The sequence below is a fragment of the Diplotaxodon limnothrissa genome, linkage group LG11 (genome assembly GCF_057381915.1).
Source record: "Diplotaxodon limnothrissa isolate DT_005_m linkage group LG11, D_limnothrissa_male_GT1.1, whole genome shotgun sequence".
NCBI classification, from domain to species: Eukaryota; Metazoa; Chordata; class Actinopteri; order Cichliformes; family Cichlidae; genus Diplotaxodon; species Diplotaxodon limnothrissa.
In genome coordinates this window covers 18,419,977-18,444,148 of record NC_140606.1, presented here as the reverse complement: position 1 = coordinate 18,444,148, position 24,172 = coordinate 18,419,977, and the positions used below count along the sequence as shown (strand labels likewise).

At 38.2% G+C, this 24,172-nt stretch overlaps 2 protein-coding genes across 3 annotated transcripts in view; both read right to left on the bottom strand.

The window, feature by feature from the left end:
- The window catches only part of LOC146622575 (focal adhesion kinase 1-like), a 65,391-nt gene extending 59,301 nt beyond the window's left edge, over nucleotides 1-6,090 (bottom strand). Inside the window, exon 1 of the mRNA XM_085366282.1 lies at nucleotides 5,603-6,090. Coding sequence (XP_085222408.1) covers nucleotides 5,603-5,639 — 37 coding nt within the window. The 5' untranslated portion in view covers nucleotides 5,640-6,090. The remainder of the gene's footprint in view (nucleotides 1-5,602) is intronic.
- Nucleotides 6,091-10,417: 4,327 nt separating this feature from the next.
- Nucleotides 10,418-21,605, bottom strand: LOC146622574 (protein NDRG1-like). Of its 2 annotated transcripts, none has more exons than XM_085365250.1 (12): nucleotides 21,558-21,605; nucleotides 13,363-13,468; nucleotides 12,932-13,052; nucleotides 12,738-12,800; nucleotides 12,594-12,654; nucleotides 12,314-12,400; nucleotides 12,088-12,144; nucleotides 11,732-11,898; nucleotides 11,452-11,551; nucleotides 11,280-11,315; nucleotides 11,150-11,201; nucleotides 10,418-10,847 (listed from the first exon to the last, which is right to left on the bottom strand). In XM_085365250.1, the coding sequence occupies exons 2-12, from the start codon at nucleotides 13,424-13,426 to the stop codon at nucleotides 10,621-10,623; spliced, it is 1,035 nt and encodes a 344-aa protein (XP_085221376.1). In that variant the 5' UTR covers nucleotides 13,427-13,468; nucleotides 21,558-21,605; the 3' UTR covers nucleotides 10,418-10,620. The 2 variants fall into 2 exon arrangements, with proteins under 2 accessions (XP_085221376.1, XP_085221377.1); XM_085365251.1 differs by lacking the exon at nucleotides 21,558-21,605 and adding an exon at nucleotides 13,789-14,122.
- Nucleotides 21,606-24,172: the final 2,567 nt, after the last annotated feature.

Sequence of the window (24,172 nt, the reverse complement as noted above, 5' to 3'; positions counted from 1 at the left end):
TGGCAGTACATTCAGCAAAGAACACCAAAGGATTAAGGATGTATCGAAATGTTTCTTGACATTTAAAAATATACATCAAAGAGTAATATCCCAAACCGCCACTGCTCTTTAAAATGTGATAAATACAGCTGCACATATTTTAAACATTTACCGTATGCATGGCAACATTAGTACAACACAGACACAAAACATCTTCATATGTAGTTCAACAGACTTGTCTTTGTCATGAGAAATGATTTAAATCCAAATCAAACTTTTAAAATCCACAAATAATGTCCCCAGACTAGAGCCTGTTAGAGAGGATACATCTGTCACTAGAGCCGCTGAAGACATTTTCAGTTGCATAAACACACTTCAGCGCTTCTCCTTCCTACTCTGTCATATTTGCTCCCTCATGCTCTCGGCCCCTATTCTTTTGCTTTCCCACTCAGAGTGAAAAAGCTATTGCCTCTGGCTGTAAATCGCAGAGGCTACACCAGTTGACACCATGCTAAGGGCATTGCACAACTCCATTCTCATCATGAAAACAACAACAGCCTTTTGCACTGATCAGCCTGTCAGAACACAGTACAACAGAATAGCAGGGAACAGAACTGAGTGCAGCATCAGAGCAGTCACCACAGTGGCAGCTAAGGCTTTAATGAGGTAGTTGTCCCTGTACGTAGCAGCTATAAAAAAAAAAAGGTTTATTGCAGTATTGAGACCACAAGGAAGGGAAGTTCTCATTTACACCAGAGCAGTTTTTCACATCTGGATTTTTAATGTTAAGCAGAAAAAATGAAGATTTGCTGATGATACAAAGCTTAAGTTTTCTTCACCTGAAACACTTGTGTAGTAGCCTTTATAGCCTACTCACAATACACAGACCAACAGAAGCCAGAGTAGTTTCAGTATAGTGGTTTATGTATTCACCTAATCAGCAATATATAGCTGGTTCTATAGATCTCTCTGTTCCCCATCAGGAAGGTCATCGAGTGTTAGAAATAATAAGAAGAAAAAGCTGCCAAATTAATCAGCCCCTTGTGAATAAGGGAGCAGCCAAAAGTAAGCAGCTAATATGTTCACTGCTACACTTTCCAGTGCAGTCAGACGAACTCAATTCAGCAGAAGAATCAAAAAAATTCTTAGGACTTTATTTAATTACATTTTTACCGCTATAACATTAGAGAAGAAAAACAAAAATAAGAACCTGAAGACATTACAACTTAAACTCAAATGGACCTTTAAAGAACTAGGTATTAGGTATATCCTGTCAGTAGTAGGTTGGATTCCTTTTACTTTTTTATTTAGAATTGCCTGAATTCTTCATTGCATCCAACAAGGCGCTGAAAACATTCCTCTGAGATTTTGGCCGCATTGGCACGACATCATCAGATGGTAACCGTACAACTGTTGGCTGCACATCCACGATAGGAATGTCCCGTTCCACCACATTGCAAAGATGCTCCAGATAGGCCATTTGGAAACATTTTAGAACTCTGTCTTGTTCAAGAAGCCAGTCTAAGATTATCTGAGCATTGTGACATGGTGTGTTACACTGCTGGAGGTATCCATCAGATGATGGGCACACTGTGGCCATAAAGAGGTGGACATGGTGAGCAGCGATATCCAGGTAGGCTGTGGTTTTTGCTCCAAGGCTACCAAAATATTTTCAAACAACTCACACAGTGGATCAATGCCTGTTGGTCGATCATTCATGCATCACAGCAGAAATCAAGACTCATCAGATCAGACAATGTTTTTATAATTATCCGTTTTCCAATTTTGGAGAACCTGTGCAACGGTAACCTCAATTCATAGGTTACTTCGGCTGGTGTGGTCATCTGCTGCTGAAGCTAATCTGTATCTACGTTTGATGTGTTGTGTAAAAAACCATGCCATGTTCAAAGTCACTTAAAATCACTTTTCTTCCTCATTCTGAGGCTCAATTTGAACTTCAGCAGGTCATCTTCTATCTTACTTACTTATCTAACTTACTTCTATCTGATTGGCTAATTAGTTATTTGTATTAACAAGAAGTTGAACAGGTGTACCTAATAAAGTGACTGGTGAGACAGGTTTATTTTTTGAAACCAGTCAGCGCCTTGTGAAGTTGGATCATGTCTTCTCTCTGGCTGAACAAATTAATGATTAAATTTCAGATCACATTGTTTTCTTTATTATTTATTTTATTCAAATCTGTGATTTTACGAGGCACGTGTGCAGTATGCTCTCTCAGATACCCACTTTATTCCCTCCTGTTCTTGCAGGTTTTCCACCGATTTAATAGATTTATAGTTTCTTTCGTTTATAAGCCATTTTATGGCTCTACCTCAGTGTGCAGTACACTGCCCCAAAGTTAACATTTATAAACACATTAAACCAAACCACAGCAGCACCGGGGTCTAGCAGAACCTTCTCATCTTAGAATACTTTCAGGAACTGAGAAAAAGGGATTAGTTACCCAAAACGTTTGATCTAATATATGTATTACATAAAATACCTCCCAATCCATTTACTCTATAAAAAAAAAAAAAAATACTGTCTAGCATTAAATAGACCTATGAGCCAAGAACCTTCACAGCCAAGGTGACCGATCACAGATGACTATATCAAACCTAGTTTCAAAACACTTGAGGTTCATTTCATTTTCTTACACAAGCTTATAAGCAGAAACATTAATCTGTAATGTCAATGGCATACCTTTTTTAATCTCTTCTATAAATACATATTTGCTAATCATCTCACACCTTTTTATACAAGTCAGTGTGAGGTGAAGGACTTGACTTTTAACATATTATAACATAGCAGTCTGGACTGATTCTGGACTGAACACAGATATGGATACTAACTGACTGTCATGTAATTCTTTCTAAAATGTTCAGTTTGATTTCCTATTTAGTCTTTGCCATTTCAGTCTAATACTGCACGTTTGCAAGACATCCTGATGGCATAGAGTCATGTGAAAGTTTTCACAGTGAAAAAAATAAATACATCCCATGAATCAGTAGTTTGTACCATGTTACTTCAGTTCATTTGAGGTTAATTGGCATTTATTTATTTATTTGCATTTGTTTACAGCTCTAAGCTTTGCAACACCTTAATTCTTTTCTTTTTCAGCCATTGTTATAGATTTGGTGTTGTGTTAGGGATCATTGTCCTTTTGCATGACCCAGTTTCAGGCAAGCTTCAGGTGTCAGTCAGGCAACCTCACATTTGACTTCAGAATACTTTGATATACAGAGGAGCTCACGCTCAACTCAATGACTGCAAGATGTCCAGGTGCTGTGGCCGCCATCATCACGACTCCACCATCTTGATGACAGTTGCTATGAAGTGTTTGCTCTAGAATGGTGTGTTTCTGTTTCGCCAAACATGGTGCTGTGCACTCTGGCCAAACATCTACAGAAGTCTTGCAGTTTGCTCAGATGCAACTTTGCAAACCGAAGCTGTGCTGCCATGTTCTTTTTAGTGAGAAGTGGCTTTCTGCTGGCAACCCTTTGAAACAGGCCATACTTGTTCAGCAAACTGAGAACTACCCAACTATGGCAAAAAAAAGAAAGAAATGAAAAATCATGATCATAACCACTTTGTTAATAATGATATGATAGGTAATGGATTTTGGAATAACGTAACTGTTAAACTTTTTTGTGTGTGAAAATATCTTCACAGTGGACCTTCTTGAATTTCTAAAATATTCATGTGGATTGATCTAAACCTGCCACAGTGAGTCTGAGTTTAGATGGGGGCAAAAGCCACAGCTGTACAGGAAAGGAATGTGTTGTATTTACAACAAAACAAATGTACGACTGCAAAACAGAACGCAGAAGAAACAGGAATTTTATCTTCATTATAATTATTCTTGTTTGTATAATGTTAGGAAGGCAAAACTGTAATTGAAAAATAATTATCTAAATAATTACCTATTAATTACCTAAAGAAAAGCGCTGTCAGATACAGGCGATAGTCAGATGCACTGCGTATACATTTCCTTAGAAGAGGCTTTAAAACTATGAAAGCTAAACAGCAAAATTATGTTAGAATGAGGCCCTGAAATTGATTTGAACGTCTCACAGGCAGTCAGTGATGACCGACATGGAATAACTTAAGCAAAACAGTGAGCTGTGGATGCAAATAAGGGCAGACTGATGGTGACACATGAGCGCTCGCTTCCAGTCATACAGTCACTGATCTTTCAAGACAGCCTCCTTCTGTATTACCTGAAAATATGACAACAACTTCAACAAACCAACTGTAACACTGTCCTCCAAAATTTGTAGCAGAAATTAAACGTCTATATGGCTACAGTTAAGCATATTGTATATCCTATGACCTCATGTTTAATCTGTCACTTTACAAACTTGGAAAGTTTATGGATAGCTGCTTCAGCTAAGGAAGCGTTTAAAGCAAAAGCTACTTTTTATTTATGATTGTAAGCGTGAAAAATATGACACAAGCCATCAGGTATCTTAGTTATAGTTATTGGCGCAATAGCAGAAAACATGGCCTGGGGCACAGGATGGGTGTTGGAGCTCGAAGTGTCCTGGAATTCAATGCAGCACAATAAAGTAACCACATTTAAGGCAAGACATGAGACAACACAACTTAACTGAGATCATAAGCTGGAGTTTTATATCCTTTATAGATTCTACGGGTGTGTTTGTGTTTTATATGTAAGCTAATATTGCAGAAACAAACACACTGAATTCCCTTTTTTCTATAGGCGTAGGGACAATCTGATTTTCAGCTATAAAGGCAATATGAAAAACTGTTCAGCTACTTACAGTCCTCTGAACAAGAAAAAAGGGACATTTGATAACTGTGGGCAGTTGTTGGACAAAACAAGAAATCTGATGTTTAACTCTTTGCGGTGCAAGTATAACCAAATGTGGCTGAACAAAGAAGACTACAAGCTTGGACTCCAATATGCTTTTTAAACCACCTTAAAAAGCTGTCTGTATGAATAAAGACTTAGATACAGTTTTAACTTAGGAAAAGCTGGTTAGGATTTAAAAAAGAAAAGAAAAGTCAGGGTTACATGTGATCATCTCGCTAAGAGTTAAACCTACTCCTGTTTAGCTTTTGGATTTCATTGACATAGGTGCCAGTTCCTCTAAACTATGAGAGCAACGTTTAGGAACTATAATCACAGCAGTTTTTGTTATAATCGAACGTCAAGCTGAGGGGGTTTCAGAGTTGTTCCCAAGAAAAGTTTAAATACGCTTCGTGCAGACAGGACAGCGCACAGTCACGCTATGATTCATAAGTTACGTCGAGTCAGCAAAATAAGAAAAAGATTTTTTAATTTAGGCTTAAAGCTACAAACAAACAGATCTCTGCCACTTAATCTAAAAAAATGAGAAGGAACCAACCAGGTTTAACAAATAAAACACAATGGGCCGACACCTTATCAGTCCCCTAATCTTGTTTGTTTGTGTTCCACTCTTTACCTGTCTGTGAGGTTTTTCACATGCAACTGCTTGCACAGCAGTGCACAGAACAAATTCCTTTCCAGCTTTCTGCCTGCCAGACCCTCTCTACCTGCCTCGCACAGAGCACACACCGATCCAATCAACGGCAAGAAGATTCACAAAGCCATCAGTATAACCGCACACATACATACCTCCATTGGTGCAACCCAGGAAATCCCAGAACTGCATGTTGGCAGTCAGTACGCAGAGGCCCGGTCCACCGCTAAATCATGAATGTCTGTGCGTTCCTCTCCTCTCTCTCTGCACTTCCTAGTTGTACTGTATGCTGTCACTTATAGGAGAGTGAAAACACCCGCCCACTGAATGTTTAGGACTGACACACCTGGGGGGCTGAGTTTCATTTCCAAACTGTTGCCTCCTCCTTCTAAATGCTTGATTCTCATTCTTTCCCCAACTAACTCTCCCATCATATCCCACCATTCTGCCTGTCGAATTTGTGAGACCCATCATCACTAAAGAAAGGGATAAGGGAAAAAAATCAATCCAATATCCGAATTGTTGTTTCCCCATTCATGCATCTTCATCTCAGTGGAAGTAACAAGAGAAAAGGTGAGGAGACCAAGCAGCAGACACGGAAACAAAGCCATTCCTTTCCCTTTCAAGCATCACTTCTACAAATAAAAACTCATGCACGATCATCACATGTGCACAATTTTTCAGAATAATGAAAAATGTGCTTGATATGCAGTCAAAAACAGAGAAGTGAAAAACATCAACTGCTGCACTGGTGGGATGTGCACTCGAGCAAACATTAATGAGTGCTTTAATAGTATCTACACAGAAAGGCATCCGCTGGAAGGGAAATTGTACCAGAAACTGACATTTCTTGATAATTCACTAAGAAAAAAAAAAGTGGTCATATCCCTTTTTCAGGAGAGAAGTATATTCCATGTCAAGCATGGTTATTTTGTCCATGATCAGATCATAATATCTGCGAACACACTTTGGTTTCCTGACCCAGTGGTTTTTGCTGCTAGAGGATGTTTGCAGGGATGTGATCTGTGGTAACAGCCACATAAAGGCAGGAAACAAGACGGCAAAGCATCAGGAAAACAGACATCTGTAGGAGACAAATCAGGGCAGCTTGGATTAAAAAAAAAACCTGAAATCAAAAAAAGCAAATAACTGACAAACCTTCAACCACAGAGCTGCTGGGCACTAAGCTGTGAACCAGGTTTAATTCTGTCAGGTTTACCATTATGCATAGATTTCTGTTTAATCCCATCAAGCACGCTCACGAATGATTTGTGGCCCTAAAAAACACACAAAAAACCCCACAGGATCTGCTCAAATATTAATCCATTTCAATCGGCCTAGTTCAGTGATCAGTGTGCAATATTGAGGTTGACAAGGCAGCAAACAGCCCCCAAAACACTTGAGACATTCAGGTTTAAGGCTGTCTCCCCCTTTTGTCTCCAAACCATTGCCTGCAAAAGATAAGTCTCAGTGTGAGCCACTCACTGCTCAACAAAACATAGCTGTTTTGCAAAGGCGTTGTTACTCCGCATGACAGAAATCCTGCCTGGTTTGGACCTTTGCACCCACCGGAGAAACACAGAGGGGTGGTTTCGGCCACTGCACCACTGTCTGTCTGTTAGGAATACAAATTACTCCGCCGTGTATAAAACGACTTGTAATTCACATCAGCTAATTCACTCTAAACCCTCATGCCAGCTCCTAAAAACACACCCACACCTAAGTGCATTGTCGTTAACCCCCATTGTCTGTGTGTGTGTGTGTGTGTATGTTACCCCCCTTTAATGCTAAGCTAGCTAAGCTAACCCAGGGCTATTCCCACTCAGTTCGCCCCCAAGAGGGATCAATACTCACCCGCTTCAGCCCTGGAGCCCGACCGCACCTACTTTCCGTAACCGGACACCTTATCCAGCCAGCGCGTCTGAATTTTATTAGCACATCCACTGATAATAGAAACCGGCTAGATGGATGTCTCTGTGCTCCAGGTCCCTCTCCCCTGTCTGTTTTTGTCCACAACAGCGCCGTGCCCGGTAGTCGGTGTCCACTGACGCTAGCTGTTAGCACTGCTGCTGCTGCTGCTGGAGGAGCCTGATCCTTTACAACATGGCTGCAGCTGGCAGGGCTCATTGACAGGAGGAGAGGGGCCCTACGTGTCCACGCCTGCATCAAGGGACCCCAAATCTTTCTGCATATGAGATCCAGATTTTGGAGAACTACACTATCCCCCTATTTATTTTGTCACATGAAGAAAAATGGCACAGGAGAGTAAAACCGCCTTATATTGTACACTAATCTTGGGGTCTTAAAAATCCACACATTTAACATACTATGGTGGTATTTTATTGTTTTACGTATTGATGACCAGTTAAAAAGGACGTTCTGTAGTGCCGTGAAGGGAAATCTATTTTGAGCCCATATTTTTGCCATATTAAGGAGAAAACACATTATGTTCTGAGGTTTTGATTCTTTCTTGCAGTTGGTTCTAGTTAATAGGGCATCCAAACAATAGCACTTCATGAAATTACTGTATATATGGTTGCTGACAGGCTCTAAATTATACATAAACATTAGAAATCAAACACTGAGTCCTCGCTAAATCTGGCTAAAGTATGTGCACACATTGAAGTACACCTTTATTTGATTTTAAGATTTAAGAGGTGCATGTGTCTGTGTGTGTGTCGGGAGGGACTGTCAGAGCAGGATGAAGTAAAGCTGTCATTGCCACTATCAAACTGCAACACCGTTTGTCTGTAACCATGCGTCTTTGCTTCTTCACTGAATAAAAAGATGTACAGTGAGTTTCACAAATGTATGTCAGTGCTGATGGAAGCTTTAAGTTTTCTGTATTTTCATAGTGGAACACACTACACAGAGGAACAGTAAAATAAAGGACACAGCGAACCTACAGCTGTGCTAGAGCTCATGTTTAAATTAAATCTTAAGAGATTTATGTCATACATTATTCATCATTGCTTTATGATGTAAGGCAAACAAAAGAGGTCTTGAAATAAAGATCCCCCCCACACACACACACACACAATTATTGACTTTGATGCTGGCTGCTTTGTTTTCCTCTGTGTATCGCCACTGTCTCGCAGCCAAAGCCCAAAACAATCCATCTACTCACACAGCTCCCCCCTCCTCACACATACAGTCCCACCTACACATCTACTACATTCATGCATGCAGCCAGCTTATGCCCATGCAAACACACATTCATGCAGACACATTCTGAATACAGAGATTATTTTTATCCACGCACACGTGTGATGCAAATTATGATGAAATACATTTCATTACAATTTGTTACCAGATTTAAAAGGGTTATTTAAAAAGAATCACATTTAAAACTGTGTCCAATTCTTTCCAGCTTCCCCTCTTATTCACTTTAGCTCTGCTATTTTTCCTTGGCACATAATTTCTTGTGTAAACAATAAAAAATACCCCCCCCCCCCCAACAAAAACAAAACAACAAAACAACAAAAGAAAACAAAGAAAACAAAAACCCAGCTATAACACTGAGATTGAAGAGTAATGTTAAAACCCAAGTATGTGATGAAGGATGACTCTATGTGACTGATTTCAGTGCAGCTCTTTTAGACAGTCTGTTAGGATTGCGTGTGGCTGCATAAACCTGAGTGGTGCCTGACTGCAGATGATATCAGAGTAAAAGAGGAGGTACAGGCTTCCATCTAGTGGTACATTTGAAGAAGCGCCATATAAAATATCATGAGTTTTTAGGATTTATTACAACCTTATAAATATCTTGTTATTTAGGCAACAAGCTGAATCACAGAAAAGACACATTTGGCATCAAAGGCATTCTTTTTTGTAACACATGCAATTTAAAATCCCCCCCAGTGTTTTTTTGTACTTAAATAGAGCAGTTTAGGTACCTAGAATTGCACATAGACAGTATTATCAGATTCTTGGTGAGGGATTTAAAAAGTACAAAATAAACCTTGTCAAAGTACTTGTCAAAACTCGCCGTGTAACTCGAGCTCAGACTGGATGTTTGTGATTCAGTTGTGTTATCACAAAAGTCACTAGGCTCACTTCTTTCTGTTTCCACACTCTCAGCTTTTTGCAGGCACAAACTTGTGACGTTCAGATTCAACCACCATGATTAATCAGATTTCAAGCTGCATTTTTTTTAGTAGTAGTCAAAGAGCAGTAAATAGAATTATAGTAACAGTTACCCTGAAATGCAACTGATGCTGTGAACAGTGATTCTTTACATAAATGGTCGACAGAGTGCAATATTTTATCAGTAATTGTATTGATTGTTGGTATCTGGCTGTACTTATTTCTGTTTTTGTATTTAGGGATTTCAATGTAATATTTTATAGTGTGCTTAGAGAAATAATTATTCACTGACACCACAAAAATGTTTAAATTGTGCTTTAATATTATAAATATAAAGTGCTGAACAAATATAAAGTGCTTTAAATTTTGAACTTAATGTAAAACTTCTCACTAAAGCGTAAGCATTTTGTGAACTACAGTGAATATTCATGGTATTTTCCAATAGTTAATAATACACTGCTGTCATACCTGCATATAATCAACATACATTCCTGGTACTAAACATGCAACTGTTGCACCAGTTAATCCATATTTCTACATCTTTATTATCTCTATAGTGAATACACTTCAAGTTTTAGTGAATACATTCAGATTGTATGAACCTCTCATGCATTGTATTTGATAATAAATATCAGTAAATAAGGAACTCTTATCCAAACCAAGGACTCCTGCAGCAGAAATTGTGGTAAAAGGTCAGTCAGAGACATGAATAGAGACATGAATAGAGACAGAGTGAAATGGATGAAGGTAAAGAAAGAGAAATTGAAGGACAAAAAGACATGTAATAATAGTTCAGTGCAGTATACAGAGAAAGAGGCTTAGGAAATGAAAATGAAGTATGAGTGACTAGGAAAAGAGTAGAGTAGTGAAGGTTTAAGAACATACAGAGTGGAAATTTGAGAACGAATGGGGGGATGGAGAAAGTCACACGGAAGCATATCCTGTGGCCTTTCAGGCAGAGATAGTGCAAATGAAAGGGCATAATTGGAAGATGATGGCCAGAGATGGGAAAGTTAAGAAGACTGTGAGATACACCTGGGTAGTTATGATGAGGTAAAAGTGCATCAGGCTTAGAAGTGCCTGTGCTCTAGCATGCCACTTCGGTGGTCTTTGAGACACTCTGGTTCACACTGGAAATACTATCCATGGAAACATCGGTGTGAGAGCGCACACGCTTCTCGTCGTTGCTGTGTGAACTTATTTGGCTACGTTGCAGCTCGTTGGTATGTGCTCGGCTTCGTGGGCCATCCAAGGACATAAGACTTGAACTGGACGTTGTCCGTGAGCGAAGTCTGGTCATGCTGGCACTGGACACTGTAGAGGAAGAAGAGCAGAGTCCTTTTATTATACTGTTTGAGCCTTTCAGTGAGCAGTAGTCTCATCCCCCCCCACACACACACACATTCAGAGGTGGTTCTTGTTAATAAAGTGAGATTTCAGGAAAGTTATATGAATTAATTTTTTGCTCATTGCTATTTCAGAACATTGCCTTGACCTATATAAAATCCAGCTAGTAAATTAGTGACTTAATGAAATAAAGACCATCACGAACAGGAAATTGAGATATTGAATTAGATGCTGTCATCATTAATGGTTGGCGGTTCATTATCACTTACAATATCCCATGCCCTGGATGAAATATTTGAAGGCTTCAATCACTTTGGCTGGCTGTGGAGAGAAAGATCATAACTATTAGGAGAGAATTTGCATTATTCTCAAAGCAGCCAGTAAAATGTGTTTTCACACCTGATCCACTTGAGGAAGCCCTCCACAGTCCGACATCTAGAGGAGGACGAATGAGAAAGAAATATGCATAATTCACTCTAAGGTTATGAACTTATCAGCACCACAGTTTTAAATAAAATACATCAGATATTGCACGTGTGTTTATTTTTGAGTCAACCAGTTCTCCAGTTACCTTAAGCAGTGTGGTTTTGGTGGGGTTGAGCTTAGAGTTGCAGTCCACCACAGCTTCCACAGCTGGAGAATTATCGCCTACAATGAGCAGAGTGGAGCACCTACACACCAACAGGAAGATGAAACAGTCAGAGAGACTAAACATATGGTTGGGATTGACTTGGCCTGTTGCAAAGATGCAAGCCTGTGATGGGCAAACGACAGAATTAAAAGAGGTGATTTTGTAGAAGGGTCATTAAATAAGTAAAAGATTCTGTATGAAGACAAATGGTTTTACTAACTTGAGAGTCCTGACGTTGATGTTTCCTCCAGGAACGGGTCTTTCCACCTCAAGAGCGTTGCGGTGGTTGTAGGAGCGGAAGAACTGACTGACATTGGCCTGGTTCATTGTTGTTGTGATGCGGTGGCGGTATGTGGCGATGAGGTCGTGATTGGTCAGGATTTCATCCTATAAGTCGGAGACAGATGTTCTGTATTTAGCAGTTGCTGTGTATATATCTTAAGTCATCTTCATATTTTAATTTAAATAAATATATTTAATATATATTATGTATTACTTCATCTTATGATGAGCATTTCAGTTTTTCTTCTGAGGCTAACTAAAATTGAACACTGTAGAAAAGGCTTGACAACTTGCCTTTCCAAACAAGTGTGCGATGACAGTGTCTGGTAGAGTCTGGGTCCATCCAGTGAGCTGTAACACAGTTTCACCAGGTGAAGCGACCTTCATTTAGTAATCTTTAATGCATTGACATTAGGGCTGTTTAAGAACAATTGAAAAAGGGAACAATGAAAAAATGTTTCATTGCAGCCGGTGTAAAAATGAATCAAATTTAGGTTGTATCTGACTACATATTGTCTACCTTGGTTGCAAACGTATCCATTAAGCCTTCAGCACTGGGGTTGATATTGATCAGAACCAATCCATCCACCAAATCAGGGTGATTCAGCTGCATGCACAGATGAAAAGATCTGACTCTGTTAGTCTACATCAGCCACAAAAGAATTTGAAGTACTCCCAACATCTCCGATTCAAGACATGTCTAACTGTATCTTTGTAACTTGACTCGAAGAGCAAAGCCCAGAAGATCAACAACAAAAATGGCTTTATGCTTTATTTATTTTTAAAAGATTCAGACTCACAGCAAATCTAGCCAGGATGTATGCTCCCGCTCCCACTCCCAAACCAATTACACTACGCAACCTGCAAAACACACAGCCAAAGATTAACTGGTCCAGATTTAAATCAGAGGTGAATCCAAGTAAGGAGTGTCAGGTCTGTCTTACCCAAAGTGTTTGAGGACAGAAGGCAGTGCTTCAGACAGTTGGTCCATGGTAGGGTAGGTGTGACTGAGGGGTCAAAAGTCAGTTTTCCCATCAGCATTCACGGGATCTCATATCAAATAATTTTACAATCCCATCATTAATTCTTAAAATACACATGTGGTGTGAGAAATGGGTAACAAAGACCATCTACTAACCCAGCAGGCAGAGTTTTGGCTGCCTCATGCTGTCCTGGGGCTTCAACGTGACAAACAGGAAAATGTCTGATGATTTCGTACATGTCCTGATGGTTGAACAGAGTCTCAAAACAGGACTTGTCTGTGGCAAGAAAACACAAAAATGGAACTGTTAAGCAGTAAACATTTTAAATATAAGAAAAAATAAGAAGACAAGTAAACAATTTGTAGACACTTTAGAAAGTGTGAAACAGGCCCTTACATGATAAAGCCAACATGCTGTGTTCCAGATACAAAAATAGATTAGAAATGGAAACATGTTTGGACATCATTGCTCCAGGGATTTCCACCTTCATTTATTTCTGTCCTTTGGTATTTAGATCTATTCTATTTATTTAGAGGATATAGAGATCACAAAAACTGTATTGCTGGGGTTGAGAGCTGCTACTTACGGTTCAGTCCAACATCATGAAAGGTCAGGATGGCAGGGTGATTTCCCTTTAGTGTCCCGGTCATGATACAATGGACATTCCCATACTGAGTCTCTACATGCTCCTCCTGAAACAAAGATGCATCAAAGAAGAGTCCAAATCTGGAACTAGTATTCTGTATAAGTTACCCACAAATTAAAACATGTTAAATATAGCCAGGATCTCCTCAAAGTGCTTTACTAGTATAGCCTAAAAGCATATGATATCAATATAAAAGTCATTAAATTTGCACTGCAATCGCAACAGATTTACCCCTAGCCTCCTAAAACCCGAGCTCTTGTTTTGGCATGCATGGGATGCAGCAGATCTATGTTGAGCAGAATGAGGTATAATTTGCAGAAAAGCAAACAGGGTCTCAAGAAGTTGAAATTTCTCTATGATACTCACAGTGATTTGGGGGTTGAAGACAGAGTCACAGTCATTCTCCTCCAGAACCATGGCTGCTGTTGCAGAGGAACGTCCCTTAAACTCTTTATAATTTTTTTCTTTTTCCTTGTTAGTATATCTGGATATTTCTGTAGTCAGATACCATGTGAGAGTTGGAGCTCTTTGTGACACACTGTGTGTTTGAGCTGGTTTTTATATCCTCTGACTCTGATCTGTTTTTAAGCCCTGATCGCAACCTGGTTCACACGCGACCGAGTGGACCTTCCTTTTTTAATCTGACCTCAGGCTGCTGTGCTTCCACAGAACCAGCACAGGATTTGTACAAGGAATTATCCCCAACAGTTGCCCTGCAAAATCAAAACTTATCTTATCTTTAAGTGTCATTGCATTGCAATCAGAAATATTGCATGCAAGCAAGTTGATCCTATGATTTTCAATTTTAATTGATTTTTTTCTGGGATTTTAGTACACCACTTTTTAAAACTTTGAATATGTGATTTACTTTTTGTACAATTGTAAGTGAAATGTAATAAAACAACTCTTAAATCTGACCCATAGGGAGCTTGATAGACTGAAATAAATTCATAACAAAGAAAAAATGCTGTGAGGCATCACTGGAATCACAGCACCTTCAGACGTGAGCTAAGCAGGTCAGCTGTTTAATCTCAGTGAGCCATCTGTTTCTCACAGCAAAGCAGTCTGCTCTCCGTCGCTAAGCTTGACCCTTCTGTTAATGCAGAGTGTTATGATTTAACGCCGATAGCTGCTCTGAACTCAGCATGTCATGTAGAACTTGCAGAGACCTGCAGCTAAAATGATCTCCAGTGGCCTATAATTTCAGTCCTCTCGACAAAAACATCCAACAAACATCTTTTACCAAAGCAATCCGTGCTAAGCTTGAAATATTTCGATAGCCTAAAGCCGCTGCAAGAGTTCATCTGAGAACAGTGCCTTTTAATTTAATCTCAGTGGAACTTTAAAGCACTTTATGAGAGATACTTTCAACCTCTCCTATATTCACAAAGAATCACCAGAGGAGAAGCTCCACATGTTCCTGGGATTGAACCAGGGATCTTTTGCTTGTTGGGCAAAAGTCTAAACCAAACATGAGGATAAAATCAGATGTGATCCTTCGAGAAAAACAGAGAAGACAAATGTGAAATTCTAAATTCCGTGAATATGTGCCTCCAATTTTACATATCAAATTTCTGGTTTTACAAAAACAGCAGCAAATTTAAAATCTGCTTAAAAATAAGTCTTCAAGTGAAGCAATGCCATCTTTTCAGGTCTGTTTCAGCAAATATTATTATTCTTAAAAGAAAATATTTACATATCAATGCTGCATGTACTATGAACCGTGTGTTTCTGAAGATGTAGATTAATAATCAATACTTTAAATATGCTATCCTTTTTTCTGTTTGGGTGTTTTGAGTGTTTGGGTGTTTTCTGGCTACCTAATGATTAAGACAAACTCTATCATTAAAAACGTTTTTGATGCTATGCATCAGATATCAGATATTTGTGCTGCAGCGTATTTTCTAACAATCTGAGCAGTTCGTTGAGAAAATGCAGTATCATATCTTGGCTTACAGCTGGTTTTAACAGTACTGTACATGATGTATTTTACTGGTACACATCAATCTTGACTTTCATACTACTATATGGTCCAGATAACAAATAATATTGTATTATATACTACTTCTTTTCTTTCAAGGAAAAAAAACCTTTATTATATTATAATGAACTGAAAATGTGAATTTTCTCATGATGGCAAAAAGTCAGAAGTTTCTGGATTAGCTTTAGAAAATCATTTCTGGCTAAAGACGAATTCTTTCATCTTGACTTTACAAACCATGACAAAGTGCATCACATTTGCAAAGTTGATAAAACTCAAATATGCAATTAGAGAACGACAGAGGAACGACATAGGTACCTGGGATACTTCCCAGACAGTAACAGCTGGTTGAACGGAAGTAGAACAGACTGTATCATGACTGCCTTCTTTAGGAGATATTACCACCACTGCTTTAACCATACACACAGAGCCAGATGAGAGCTGTGTGCACAGGAGATTTAATCCATTTAGTGGTGAGTGAAGAGTAGAAGGCAGCAGATGGGTCTTACCCAGCTTCACGTCACTGTGAAGTCAAAATATCAAAATGTGAACCCTGGCTAAGCTCTGCCCTGCTAGCCTATTTCTCCACTTGCCACTGGCACAGATACTAGTGCTTATCAAAACAGAGTAAGTGACTGTATAGGAACAACAATAACATGAAATTGTTTTAGCAGTTAACTATTCAAAAGTGGGTTGAAGAAGTAAATGAACATAGCTGGGTGAAACTACTGAAAAATGTAAACTACATTTCTTATTAGATGTACAGTAGTTCACTTTTCTTTGTTAGATATGCAACTTCAAAATCAAAAGATAAAGCAGATTTTACACAGTTTGCAGTGTATCCTGCAAATCAGATCATCATAATCTTTATTCCGTGCTATAAATACTGTCAGATTTCACGACGTTATTCAAAGTTTTCGGGCAATCAGGAGAAACATGCAGGGTAGGAGCTGGGGTACATCTCAGATAATGGCACAATGTCCAGCTGACTGAGTGAGCAGGCGAATGGCTGTATGTGACTGTAGCCACCGGTGCTGTTATTGCTACTTGCGATTCAAAAGAATATGTATAAACAAAAAAATATTTAAATAAAATATAATTAAATATTTCTAGCTATTTACAATGTCTGTTCAGTGTTTTACAAATAACGCTTTTGCTGCTGCCAAATACATTAGATTATTAATTAAAATGAAATGTTTTTGCTGACTTGTGATTCTTTTAAAAGGTATTTGTTGAATTAGTTACGCAGTTTTAAAACATTATAGATCAATGTTTTAACTTTAGACAAAAATACAATTTGTGGGGACAAAAATACAATTTGTGTTTTTAAGCCAACTGTGGAAAACATAAAGTAGTTGTAGATATTGTTGTTTCTTATTTTTGTATATCGTTAGCTTCATAGCATAAGTGCCTAAGTCATTGACTTAGTCAAATGACTTAGGCAATTATGCTATGAAGCTAACGATATGTCATATGAAACTTGTTTTCATTCACTTTTAATGGAAAAAGGGGGGAAAAGTGCACTAGGGCTGTATCCCAATTCAGGGTCTGCAGCCTTAAAGTACGCAGCCTCAACGATCCTCAAGGGCCGCGTACTCAAAGACCGCTAAGGCCGGTGGTGCGAGGCTTATGAAATGGGACGGTCTAGCCTCCGTTGCGCTGCCCAGGTTGACTAGCAACCATGATACTAACAGCTAGAAACGTGTCATACAGCTTTGTTTGACAGAAATGAAGGAGAAAATCTTTTGTTCATTTGTTTGTTTGTTTCTACATGAGCTTTGTGTCAAGCCAGCCTCCAATTCGAGACTTGCAGTCAAGCCAGCCTCCAGTTTGTTTTACATTCCCTGTGTATTCAAAGTATTACGGGAATGGATGTGGAAACCGGATTTCAAAATAAAAGCCAACTTCGAGTGAATTAACAGATATGTTAAGAACATAATAACATATAATTTAGGCTTTTTTTTTTTTTACAAACTCTAATGTTAGATCTATATGACACAGCCTTGTACCCTAATTGTGCCCTGTCACTATCAAGGCCATCTTATTTTGGATTTCAAAGTAAAAGCCCTGTGAATCTTCATTTTTGAACTACTCTTTCAATGACTTAATAATGCTCTTAAAAGCAAAAGTCGTATTTCCAAATACTATTTGAACTTTATATCAACACTTTCCAACCACAGTCTTTTTACAGTGATACCATATCAATATCAAGTCAGTCTGATTTTGCCTTTCATAGTAATGGCCCTTTGAAATTGTCCATAATTGACTTAATCTTCTAACGATTCAAAATGCTCTAAAATGAAAAATTCCTGTTTCCACAGGGTAATTCCACCTTAGATCAACAGTATACAGCCCCACAGTGATACCATATCAATATCAAGTCATTCTGATTATGCCTTCCAAAATAAAAGCCTTTTTAAATTGTCCATAATTGACCTAACTTTCAGTGATTTCAAAATGTTTTAAAATGGAAATTTCCTGTTTCCACAGGGTAATTCCACTCCAGATCAACAGTATACAACCTCACGATGTTACCATATCAATATCAAGACATTCTGATATTGCTTTAAAAAATAAAAGCATTTTCAAACTGCCCATATCTGAGTTGCTCCTGGAACAATTTCAAAATGCTCTAAAATGGCAAATTCCTGTTTCCACAGGGTAATTCCACTTTAGATCAACAGTATACAGCCCCACAGTGATACCATATCAATATCAAGTCATTCTGATTATGCCTTCCAAAATAAATGCCCTTTCAAATTGAGCATATATACGACCTACTTTTTTAACGATTTCAAAATGTTCTTAAAAAGAATTTTGCTGTTTCCACAGGATAATTTCACTTTAGTTCAACAGTATACAACCTCACGATGTTACCATATCAATATCAAGTCATTCTGATTTTGCTTTCAAAAATAAAAGCATTTTCAAACTGCCCATATCTGACTTGATCCTGGAACAATTTCAAAATGCTCTAAAATGGAAAATTCCTGTTTCCACAGGGTAATTCCACTTTAGATCAACAGTATACAGCCCCACAGTGATACCATATCAATATCAAGTCAGTCTGATTTTGCCTTTCATAGTAATGGCCCTTTGAAATTGTCCATAATTGACTTAATCTTCTAACGATTCAAAATGCTCTAAAATGAAAAATTCCTGTTTCCACAGGGTAATTCCACCTTAGATCAACAGTATACAGCCCCACAGTGATACCATATCAATATCAAGTCATTCTGATTATGCCTTCCAAAATAAAAGACTTTTCAAATTGCCAAGATACGACCTACTCTTTTAAAGATTTCAAAATGCTCTAAAAGTGAAAATTGCTGTTTCCACAGGATAATTTCACTTTAGGTCAACAGTATACAACCTTACGATGTTACCATATCAATTTCAAGTAATTCTGATTATGCCTTCCAAAATAATGGCCTGTTGAAAATGCCCATAATTTACCTAACTTTCAGTGATTTCAGAATGCTCTAAAAAGGAAGATTTCAGTTTCCACAGGGTAATTCCACTTTAGATCAACAGTATACAACCTCACGATGTTACCATGTCAATTTCAAGTCAGTCTGATTTTGCTTTTCAAAATAAAAGCTTTTTCAATTTGCCCATATATGACTTACTCTTGGAGCGAATTCAAAATGCTCTAAGATGGAAAATTGCTGTTTCCACAGCATAATTCCACTTTAGATCAATAGTATCCAACCCCACAGTGATACCATATCAATATCAAATCAGTCTGATGTTGCCTTCCAAAATAAAAGACTTTTCAAATTGCCGATATACGACCTACTCTTTTAAAGAATTCAGAACGCTCTAAAAATGAAACTTGCTCTTTCCACAGGATGAATCCATGTTAGATCAAAAGTGTACAACCACACCATGGTACTATGTCAATTTCAAGTCATTCTGATTTTGCCTTCCAAAATAATGGCCTGTTGAAAATGCCAATAACTTACCTAACTTTCAGTGATTTCGGAATGCTCTAAAAAGGAAATTTTCTGTTTCCACAGAATAATTTCACTTTAAATCAACAGTATACAACCTCACGATGTTACCATGTCAATTTCAAGTCATTCTGATTTTGCTTTCCAAAATAAAAGTATTTTCAAATTGCCCGTAGACGACCTACTCTTTTAACGATTTCAAAATGCTCTTAAATTGAAAGATGCTGTTTCCACAGGATAATTCCACTTTAGATCAACAGTATCCAACCCGACAGTAAAACCATGTAAATTTCATGTTGGTCTGATTTCGCCTTTCAAATTAATGGCCCGTCGAATTTGTCCATATGTGATATACTCTTTCAATTATTTCAGAATGTTTTAAAAATGAAAATTGCTGTTTCAACACATATTGGGTTTTCATTTTGAAAAGCAAAATCAGACTCAATTGATTATGACAGAATTGAATCATAAAGATGATGTAAAAGGAAGCTGAAATTGCCACTAGGTTGTAATTGATAGTACGTTTATATTTTAAGTCTGTGGAAAGATGTCATGGTTGGTTTGCAAGCTGTTTTGTAATGTCTTTATTTAGAATGACATCTTTCCACAGACTTAAAATATAAACGTACACTGGAATTACCCTGTGGAAACACGAAATTTCCATTTTAGAGCATTTTGAAATCACTGAAAGTTAAGTCAATTGTGGACAATTTGAAAAGGCCTTTACTTTGGAAGGCAAAATCAGAATGACTTGATATTAATATGGTATCACTGTGGGGCTGTATACTGTTGATCTAAGGTGGAATTACCCTGTGGAAACAGGAATTTTTCCTTTTTAGAGCATTTTGAAATTGTTCCAGGATCAAGTCAGATATGGGCAGTTTGAAAATGCTTTTATTTTTGAAAGCAAAATCAGAATGACTTGATATTGATATGGTAACATCGTGAGGTTGTATACTGTTGAACTAAAGTGAAATTATCCTGTGGAAACAGCAAAATTCTTTTTAAGAACATTTTGAAATCGTTAAAAAAGTAGGTCGTATATATGCTCAATTTGAAAGGGCATTTATTTTGGAAGGCATAATCAGAATGACTTGATATTGATATGGTATCACTGTGGGGCTGTATACTGTTGATCTAAAGTGGAATTACCCTGTGGAAACAGGAATTTGCCATTTTAGAGCATTTTGAAATTGTTCCAGGAGCAACTCAGATATGGGCAGTTTGAAAATGCTTTTATTTTTGAAAGCAATATCAGAATGTCTTGATATTGATATGGTAACATCGTGAGGTTGTATACTGTTGATCTGGAGTAGAATTACCCTGTGGAAACAGGAAATTTCCATTTTAAAACATTTTGAAATCACTGAAAGTTAGGTCAATTATGGACAATTTAAAAAGGCTTTTATTTTGGAAGGCATAATCAGAATGACTTGATATTGATATGGTATCACTGTGGGGCTGTATACTGTTGATCTAAGGTGGAATTACCCTGTGGAAACAGGAATTTTTCATTTTTGAGCATTTTGAATCGTTAGAAGATTAAGTCAATTATGGACAATTTCAAAGGGCCATTACTATGAAAGGCAAAATCAGACTGACTTGATATTGATATGGTATCACTGTAAAAAGACTGTGGTTGGAAAGTGTTGATATAAAGTTCAAATAGTATTTGGAAATACGACTTTTGCTTTTAAGAGCATTATTAAGTCATTGAAAGAGTAGTTCAAAAATGAAGATTCACAGGGCTTTTACTTTGAAATCCAAAATAAGATGGCCTTGATAGTGACAGGGCACAATTAGGGTACAAGGCTGTGTCATATAGATCTAACATTAGAGTTTGTAAAAAAAAAAAGCCTAAATTATATGTTATTATGTTCTTAACATATCTGTTAATTCACTCGAAGTTGGCTTTTATTTTGAAATCCAGTTTCCACATCCATTCCCGTAACACTTTGAATACACAGGGAACGTAAAACAAACTGGAGGCTGGCTTGACTGCAAGTCTCGAATTGGAGGCTGGCTTGACACCAGTGATTAAGCTCAGCTATTGAACGGCGTATATTTTAAAGTAAAGGCTTTAAAACCAAGTTAGTACAAACGTCACATAACTTTGCCGACATGTGGCAACAGTAATGTTTTAATGTTCTTCGTTATTAAACATTTGCACATAAATAAGTGACATAATATTCAGTACTTACTTAAAGTTTACTCTTCGGGAGCCCCCCATCCGCCGTTTGTTTTTCGGCAAAATTATCCACACCCACCGCCGCGCTATGCATTCTGGGATATGTTGGGCCGAAGTCTACACTGCCACAGCCTTAAAATTCAGGGATATGAAGGACGCATTTCAGGGCCGCATTTCGAGCAGCCTTTGAATTGGGACAGCCTTCGGCGCGCCGCTGTGATGTAATCGGCCTTGAAATGCGTACTTTAAGGCTGCAGATCCTGAATTGGGATACAGCCTAGATCAGCCCTACAATCATCATTTCCCTGCAGAGTCCACTAGATGGAGTGCCATTACAATCTTCTGGATGCTGAGTCGTCAAACGGCATTATAAAGAAGAAGGCCAGCTTCACCTTTCTTTATTTTTCACCTGATAAACCTCTAACACCCCATTCTCAATACCCTGTTATTAGTTTGTGTCGATGCTCTTAGTTCGTCTGTGTGACTTCTACACACTAACTGCCTTTAAATGTATTTTAAACGTTTGGGGAAGAAATTTGAATTTTTATTCGCTTTGATAATCACCCGTGGGCGTGTCTGCTAAAACACAGACGGGAGATGGAAACCGAGTTTATGAAAGGAGAGAAATCTCGGCATACGGTGAAGTAGCTGTTCAGTCATAAGTATCCCCACACTTCCATCTTCACTGCTTCGCCTCAGGGCACCAGTGTCACACGCAGAGACGCTAAATAAGCACATTAACGTCCTATTGCTGATAATTGGTTGTCACGGTAACCGTTAAGTCTGCAGGTGAAAGTCTTGCTGTCCGACTCTCAGCTTTCAAAACACTCTAATTATACACACAGCAGCTGCTGCCGCTTGCCACACGCTCAACTGCGTGTGCGCATGTGTGTTTTTCTTGTTTGACGTGATTGTGAGGGAGCACTCGGTGCGTTGATGTTTACGTGCAAAACCACACATTACCCTTTCCATGCATATATAGACCAGTTGTAAGAGTATATGTGGTAGGATTTCCATGACCAAACTTTTAAAACAAGCAGGAATCCTCTGAAAGATGGATCCAGCGTAATACGAATAAGAAATCATTTATTTAACCCATATTTAGGAAATTCTTTTGTGAAAGCGATTTAAATAGAAATATCAGTTTTGCAGTGTGTATATACTAATGTGTGTAATAAATTCTATACTTATAAAGTAATATAAGTAGGCTGTATCATGAGTTTATTAAAATATAAAGTCTGGCATGGTGTGGCTTTGCGCTATTTCAAAGTCATTAACACACACTTGTTATGTGTGAAATATGGAGACTGATTACAGTTTAAGAGCTACAAATAATGGATGAAAGTACACTTCCTTTTCATATCCAGTTGCTTTTTTTTAGCTGCCAACGGAATTGCATACGATTTCACACAGTGGCGGCATGAGTGGTGTGCCTGAGAGACAGATTTACAAACAGCTCCAGAGCAGGGGACCCACTTTGTAATTGTGTATATGAAGATGGTAAATCAGTGTAAGCTTGCCTGCACTCCCAGTTCAGGCATTGATTATAAAAGAAGGATTAAGAACTAGACTTAATGGGACAGTCAAATAGTGCAAAAGTGTGTTTATGAAAGATTAAACTCTTAGTAATTTGCAGCTTCGCATGGGCTGATGTATGGATTTAACAGCTGTAAATATACTGCACGAACACGGTGGTATTGTGGTGCAATAACAGATGTCACATTAGTGGTAGTAAGTTTTTCATAAAATAATTTTATAGCTTGCCCCCCCTCCCCCGTTTTTTTATTTATTCATTTATTTCACCAGACACAACAACAACAAATACAACAGGGTGAAACCAGAAGCTCCTGAGCCAGATTAGAGCTCCTATGTGGAGGCCACACGAGATTTAAATGGAAACAAGTCATTGCGTAATTCCAAGAATGGCTTACCAGGAAAGATGTAGTGGAGCATTTACTCAAGCTTGTGAGGAATAACTAAGAAAAGCAACAACAACAACAACAACACTTCTTATTTAGGCACAGTCACCACTGTGATCACCACAAAACTGTTTTTCTTTTAACTCAAGCAAACCTTCCAGCAACTACCACCATAACAGCTAGAATTCATATTAAAATTGTAACTAGGTTAACATTTTTAACAAAGCCCCCATCAGTTCCCTCAGCTAACATATATAACTCACTTGCACTAGTGTCTACAGACACCTTCGATGTATGCACACACACACACACACACACACACACACACACACACACACACACACACACACACACACACACACACACATTTTGAGCCTCAAAAAGGCCTTCAAACTTGTGAGGACCGTTGACTGTTGGTTCTCACAAGTATAGTAGAATGCAGATTTTGGTCCTCACAAAGATAGCTAGACAGGAACACACACACACACACACACACACACACACACACTTATGAGATATTAAAAGTTGGATATGAGCAAAATAATAAATTATCTCCAGCCTGTGCATGGTGTACCCTCTTGCCCTATGACAGCAGGGGTGGGCTCCACCTTCCCAATGACCCTGAATTTGATAGGAGGTTAAGAAAATGGATGGATGCACACTTATTTATAATTACCTCGATCATGACCATCAGCAGTGCTTCTATTAT